General features: G+C 34.3%; 1 protein-coding gene across 2 annotated transcripts in view; it reads left to right on the plus strand.

Moving 5' to 3' along the window:
* Positions 1-6,730, plus strand: part of STX2 (syntaxin 2) — a 31,315-nt gene extending 24,585 nt beyond the window's left edge. Inside the window, exon 10 of one of the 2 annotated variants that reach the window (XM_072415727.1) lies at positions 27-1,487. In XM_072415727.1, the coding sequence (XP_072271828.1) occupies positions 27-110 (84 nt within the window). In that variant the 3' untranslated portion in view covers positions 111-1,487. The other variant, XM_072415728.1, reaches the window with a different exon arrangement.
* Positions 6,731-8,016: the final 1,286 nt, after the last annotated feature.

Below are 8,016 nucleotides of genomic sequence, written 5' to 3' on the forward strand. Positions count from 1 at the left end.
CTGTTTTCTCTTTTAAACTTTGACAGAAACAATGGATCATTGCTATTTTAGTGCTGGTGGCGGCTGGCATAATTGCCTTGATTATTGGCTTGTCAGTTGGCCTTAAATGAATTTCGGGGTTTTTACCCATTATGTGCCTTTGCCTGTGTGGCAGTAAGTAATATAATCATTTTGCTTCTGTGCTCCCCCATTATACCATCAGCATAGTAGAAGAACACCTTTTATGAGAACATGAGATGGCTGTTAGGGCTATGTGGTTGTATTTGAAGTGTGGTAAATTTAAGACAGGAGATATTATTAATTATTTTAGATTATGTTTAGTAATAAACAAGGCTGATTGTATAAAGAGTGGGCAGTACTGCAGCAGACTATGATCTATGTAATGACACGGGGTGGTTATAGTGGTGTTGGTTAATGTCATGGCACATTTATCAGTGACACATTAGATGCTTAAAGGCCTCTTAACCTAAATAACCTAAATGGTGCGTGCAAATATTTTAACAAAAAGTGCACGCTTGCTCATCCAGCTTACTGTGATGTGTAAATATATATACTGGAGTTTGGCTCTACTTTTATGTTATGTTAAATATGTTGTATATGTAATTTTTTATCTCAATTTTTTCTCAATTTATTTGTACATGTTAGTCGATTTTGCAAATAAAATAATCTTTTGTTTGTTGTACTAAGGAGACAGCCCTATTTTATTGTATAGCATTGCTATGCAGGTTTTATTCTGTGTGATATTGCCAGACTACATGCAAACTGAGCCAAGTATGCAACAAAGCTGAGAAGGGTAAAAACATTCATAAGTGTTTAGAAAACAGTTCATTCTAGTGATAATAAAATATACTAAAATTAATTAGGGAGTGACATTTTCTGAAGTGTAGATAATAGACACCTCCATTGACTGAAATACCAACTGTAAGACATACATGAAATGCAAGATCATTCTCTTGTTAAAATTGAATTGACCAGGCCAGTAGACCAATGTTAAATCTGCCCCCTGGTGTTCACTTGACCAACTGCAGTAAGATGGCAATTTCTCAAAATTTTAAGTAGTGTGATTTTATTTTAAAATAATAAAATAGGTAATTCAGTAAAAAACAAAATAAATATGTAGCTGTCCAATACTTCAGCAGATTAATAGCTCATTCCATAACACTGAGCACCTGATACTAATTTACTGTGCCTGCAGAAATACTGTATATGGTTAACACTGGTGGAGGGATATGTGACTGGTGCATTGTGTTCACAGGTGAAGGGCCTACACCATAGCTTGAAGTGACTATGCCCTAATAAAACAACTGTAGTTGGGTGGTAGTGCTGACCAAATACTAACCTTGGCGACCATAAAGTCCACATCCAGGTTTAAATATGCTTGGTTGTTTTGTGGCAATGCAGTTTGCTTAGAAGATGCCAATAAATGAAGCATAGTAGATCTCTAGACTTGCCTTATATGCTTTAATTCTAACCTTGTTTTCCTTATATTCCAGAAAATGATCTTCATAATCATCTGTGTGGCCGTCCTGGTGTTAATTCTTATCATCATCCTGGCAACAACACTCACTTAGCAGGCACAGTAAGATTCGGATGTCTTACCTCCTCCCGTGTTCAGTTTTGCTCCATAAATTCTTTTTGGGGGCTTTTGTGATCTGTCAACCAGGCAGAACACTTATTTGTTTACAACAAGTAAACATTAGGCATGCTTGTAATTATTCTGTACAATGGAGAGGTGAGTAGATGAGTGGACTTTGAAGTCTTCTAAGATCCTTCATTTCAAGTCATGGAACAAAAACAGTAGTGGTGCCTATGTGAACGCAGAGCAGCTTCTTACCAAATATCATAATGAACAAATTTTTTTTCCCTGTAAGTACATTAGTACCATCCTTGAAAAAGATGGCTCATGTCTTAGCACTACAGAATAATTGTTTGTTTTTTTCCTCTTTTATTTTGATCCATTGAAACTCTATATTATGATTCTCCTTCATTCAGTGTTAAAACATTGTAATACAAACCTTTTTATGTATGTCATAATAATGCTTGTTTTGGTGGTAAGAACTGTAGTCCTGCTACAATAGTTCCCAACTCCAGCCAGCTTTTATTTGCTGCAGCTTACTACAAAGCATAAGAAGGGATTTAATAGGTTTTATTACTAAAATTATGGTAAATGATCTCCACACTACTCAATCTTACTTTAATCAGTCCTTCCCTGGAGCACATGGGTATGAAAATTGACTAACTTGAACTAACCTCACATGTGCTTTTCCATGAAGTCACATTTAATTTCTGAATCCAAGGTTTTAGTTAAGGTTACTTAATGGATTATCGAACACTAATGTATTAGATTTCAATTTTTATGCATCAAGTTCATGATCTTTGTCAATTCCATCCAAAACTGATAAATTATTATTGGATGGACAGTAGTCACACTGACTTGTATTTTCCAGGATTCCAGAAGAGAGGGCTTCCTGTTTGATTTGTTTATTCTTATTTCATATTATGCAAAAAAGTAATCTTTGTGTTTGTTACAATATGTGGACAGAGCTCAGCCCATTTGTGCATGGAGATAACTTTTAATATCCTCCCAAGAGAAGCTAGTGGACTATTTTTAATGTATATTCTAATTTGCTGTCTCTGGCCTTACATTACTTTTAGCTCTGTATGTGCACTGTATGTCCTAACAAAATAGCACCAGTTGATAAAGCTTTAAGCCCTTTTTCTTTTTAAGGAACTGAAGACCCTATTGGTATTGATCAAGCTTTGTGACCACATTGCATTTTAACATTATACACTTCTATATATCTCATATGCTTGTCTGCTGTTTCTGCAACTTTATCTTGTCTCAATTGTCTCATTCTCATCACCTTTTCTTTGGAGAAGGTACTACTGGTACTCTAAATGCTAGGGTAGGATCTTTTACTCTGCATTGCTTACATTACAGTGCATTGCTGCCTTCAGTAGGGTTCAGTAGTTTTTTTTTTTTTTTTTTTAATAACACATATGGGACCACTATGAAAACATAATAATATTATCCAAAGATGTTATATATGTATCTCTTTAGGCCATAGCAAAATGGTAAAATACTATTTTATTCATTTGGTACAGAAAAAAACCAAGTGATTCTGTCATCTTGTGCTTTGTCTTTTACCCATATTTGATATCCGTATATTATGCTGAGCTGCCATGGCACTTCACTTACCTGATCATGCCAGATATATATGGTTGGTTGTGCTGTAATATTATTTAATTCTAAAGATCACAACCTAACAATTTTATTTGCTCTCTATTCCCAGCATATTTCAGACTAAAGTAGAAATTGTATTTCCGTTCTGAAACAAATATAACTTTATATAAATTATGTTTATTTTGTATGACTCATTTTTACTAAACTGTTCTAATCCAGATATAAATGGAATTGGACAAGTAGACTTATTGTACCAGCATGAAGTTTTTCTGGGTTTAGTAATTCGGTTGCACCTTGCTAAAACTTCCAAGCACTGCCTTTTCTAATAATTACTAAAAGTGCATGAAATGCAGGTGTAAATTATTGTTTTAAACTTGCCTTTTATAAGAGAATGCTAAGTCAAAATTCAGTTGTTTTTTTTTATTTGAATATTTCAGTAAAATGAAGGATTTTTTTAAATAGTACTGGTCAGATATAACCCCCATGTTCTCTTTTTTTTTTTTTTTTTGTAAGTCGCAGGAGACGGTAGTTACTGAAATGCTTGCTACTGCTGCAAATGTGGCATGTCTGTGATCCCATGATATTTGTTGAAGTGACCAAAAGCTGCTGAAGTAGCAAAAAACCAGTCTCAGTAAATTAGCCTCCCTTTTAGCAGGAAGGTGCACAGTGTAGATGGCAGTAGGTTGGATGGTGGGAATGGGTTGTTTAATTTTGTTTTTACTAAGTCAGTGGGTTTGCCCTAATTAAGTTTATAAAGAACAAACATAATTGTGTATTGTACAGGAGAATTTCACTTTAGCACTTTGAGTGAAAGAAATGTTAGTGCCCTGTCTAGGGACTTATAACTGTTGGAAAATATATCTTGTTAACAGCAAGTGTGTGTCTGTCTGTCTATCTACAGACAGACAGATACATTAAAGTGCAGTGCTTACTTTACTTTACTCATTATAAAACGTTCCATTCTCTTCATATTGCTGTATTCCTTGAGCAGTACAGAACAATGTACCCTGGAGCCATTAGACATAAGTCTTCAGGCAATCCATATATGTACGCTTTACATCTGCTGCCCCTTTTCTGCAATCATTTGGGTGACTCCTCAAAATCTTCTCCTCCCAATCATTTTGATGCACGTTGTGATGTTTATTTTCCAAAAATGACCCCACTTTTCCACAGAAATATTTAATATAGCAGGGAGGACATGATTTTGGCAGGATGATGTACATCATCAAGGATGGTAACTGAGGTAGAAGAGTGGTATTTAGACAAAAGGTTTTAAATGGCCATTTTTTGAGTTGTGCCAATGGATTCTATTTGGGACAATATTAGAAAACGTCATAGGGTATAGTAAGATAAACTCCTGAAATACAGGCAAACCACTATATACATTGATGACATACATACATTTGCATCTCTAGCTATTAACTTCTAAGATTTTCCCACCATGTCACATGGCACAACTAGGAGAGTGACGGCACTTTCTATGACAAAATAACAAACAAATAGTAACAAAATACTCTGCTAACTTTTTACCTATAGCCTGTTGACTGGTCAGTGAAGGATCAGCAGCATATTGAGACGTGAATCATTAGATTCACTCTGCTGTCTTCTCCTGTGCATTTATCAGCACTGGCTGACACTTAGTTATTCCTCTCTTTCAGTCTGCACAGTGGATTGCAAATGGCTCAAATCAGGTGAACTGCAGATTTCTAAACTAGTCAAATTTTAAAATACATAAGGATGAATTTTTGATGAAAACATAAATTCATTACTGTGTTTTGTTTATATTTGCATTGCATTCTGCCTTAAATTGCTGAATTAATATATTGTAGAAGAAAATAGCCCTTTAGAAACACTTGAATCTTTGAATGTATCTGTAGGCTTTTCTTGTGGGAAAGTTTTTTTCTTTTTCTACTTTATGGAGTAATTCTCCTTATACCTTCCTAATTACGAAGAGTAATTTGTAGATGGAGGTCATAATGGCACATTCAACTTGGCATCAATGGAAAGCAGAGGTGATGTCATGAAACACTCCTCACCCAAAATGCTTTGCAGGTATTCTGTTAAACTTAGATAATAGTGACATTTGTCATGCCAAAAAAAAAACTGTATTTTTTCTGCATCTCCATATTAGAACAAGGTATATCAGAACCATTAGGTTTTGTCTGTCAACCTCACCTGTGTGCTTTGATGTAGCGCTGAAATACTGCCTTTGAGTTCTTGCCTTTTAAGTTATTGTTTATGGACCATTGCATTTCACTAATGTGCCTTTTGTACAATGAAATATTCTTTGCTGTTTGATAGGAAAAAATAAAATATTGTAATTTTAAATATAATATGTGCCTAATGGTATGTATACACCGATGCATAAATTCCACAATGTATTATGCTTCAAGTTGCATGCATCTCAGATACCATTCCTGTGTTTCTGTGCCTTATTTATTTAGAGCTGCTACCAGTCCCACTATTTGTGTGCCTACAAGCAAAATACTCTCTAAAATATTTTTTATAATCATATGCATTTCAGTTAAAGGGTTCAGAGGGCAATGCATATATTTACTTTTATTGTGCGCCCCCTTTCTTAAATGTATCTGGTTGTGTTAGGAGAGAAATTCCCCCACTATTGATCAAAGTTGTAACATAGTAAAAATGTAAAATCTACTTTGGTCCATAGGGTTGTACAAGGCTGAAAGCAGAACTACTTAGGTATTTTTTTTAATTAAATTCCTGAATTTAAAATATAATTCACAGAAACCATATGTGGGTGTGGGTTTTTAATATATGTTAAAAGTTTTGTAAGTGTTCTCCAAATTACTATTCATAGTTTATATATATATATATATATATATATATATATATATATATATATATAAAAATTCAGACATCCTTTGGTTGCAGAGATTGGATGTTTCAACGTCTTAGACATATCATTTATTTGATGTAAATCATGTATTCCTGCCTTTTAAAGGAGAGCTCCATAAAAGGCCAAAGGTGCACAGAATATTAGGATGCATCTTAAATAATTTTTACCCATCTTCATGTTCCCATTGTGGTTAACCTTTACACAGAAACACACCATGACACAAAGAGTGTAATTTTACCGGCACAGTGTTGTGACTTTCTATCTCTATTCTGTAATTTAGCAATGGTTGTTGGGTTTAGCTCTGTAAATGTAATTTTACTGTAACTTTTTCCTGTGCTGAGTGTAGGGCAAAACCTCTGATACCTCGTCAGAGTTAGCTGTAAAAGCAATATAATACAGAAATGTTTAAGACCTAAAACCAGCAGAATGGGAACATGAAGGTCAGTGTTATTTATTCAATATGCTTAAGTAATCTCATTTACCATCACCTTTTTGTGTGTATACATACAACTGCTGTCTTGATGTATCTGTATTTTGCAGCATTTAAAAATATTGTATTTGCCTAAACCTTTACATTTGTAGCACGTGATGCTTTATAAACTGTGAGTTTTAAAGGGGTTGAATTTTTTTTTTAATCCCAGTAATGTATGTACTAATATTTCCTAATAAAATGCACTTTACTTAGACTTAAATAGCAGTGTTTGTTTATTAAATGATGGTGTGTTTGCATGTTCCACATAAAACTACATATCACATTCATGTTGTGTTCTTTGTTTTGAAATAAACTTTATTATGAGATTGGTATTTTTTAATATGTCTGGATTTACACTGACATTTTACTAAAAAGTTTACCTAACTCCTTGTTTTGCAAAAAATTCCCAAGGCTTACCTAACCTATTCTATCTTTGCTCATTCATCTAAGCACTGAAAGAATGCCAGACATTTACAGCTGAATCCCTAGTCTCTGCTCTTCAGTGATGAAATCTTGGACTTAAATCTTACAACACAAGCAGTTAGGATGTTTTCCTGCTTATCACTGTATTATAAATATGGCGCCTCACGACCCTTTCTACACACAGAATGAGAAGAATGTTTGACCCAGATATGGTCATAAACTGGATTTTATTAGGTTGCTACATTACCATATGCTGTATATTTTTATGTAAATATAATGCAGGACCATATTTAATGAAAACCAGTATGGAAAGAAATCAGGAGGCTTTTATTGCTTTATCTTAAATGATTTATTCCTTTCAGACTGTTGCATTGGAATTTGGGCTAGGGTAAATGGGTAAATGCAGTTTGCTTTTAGCTCAATTTAGAGTACATTCCAGACACTTCTGAGGTAATTCACAAATGCATGTGACTTTCATCCAAATTATATCAATCTACTTTAAGTGGTATTTCCCTTTATATTGACCTGTGGGAGAAAAGTTACTATGACACAGTTGCAAGAAGTTCTGTGTTACTTACACAGAACAACTATTCAGTCTGAATTGATCAACATCTGCATGTTCATGGTCAGCACTTCATAAAGTATGGAAGCCATTGTCTTATTATGACAACATATACTTTTGTTTTGTGTTAAGGAATTCTGTCATAAGGATACAATTGTGACCTCCATTGTACACCCCCTTTGTTCAATTTAAGCACGCTAATTACCATTGACTATTTTTTCCCTAAAGAACATAATCTTCTACAAAATTATTACCTGTAACTACAGGTATTAAATATGTACCATTTACAGGTTAGCTGAATGTGAACTTCATTATTTAGTTCACTTCATTTTTTGTTTCCATTATGAAGACATTGATTTGCTAACAATGCCCACACAACAGCCAGAACCTCTAAGTGGCCCCTACAGGCTTCTGGGATAAGAATTTTTACCTTGACAGCAACAAAGGCATACATGTGTGCACACTTGATGAGGGACCTAAGGGACTTTTAATAAAGGCACTTGGGAATAAACAGG

The sequence above is a fragment of the Pyxicephalus adspersus genome, chromosome 6 (assembly GCF_032062135.1).
Source record: "Pyxicephalus adspersus chromosome 6, UCB_Pads_2.0, whole genome shotgun sequence".
NCBI lineage: Eukaryota > Metazoa > Chordata > Amphibia > Anura > Pyxicephalidae > Pyxicephalus > Pyxicephalus adspersus.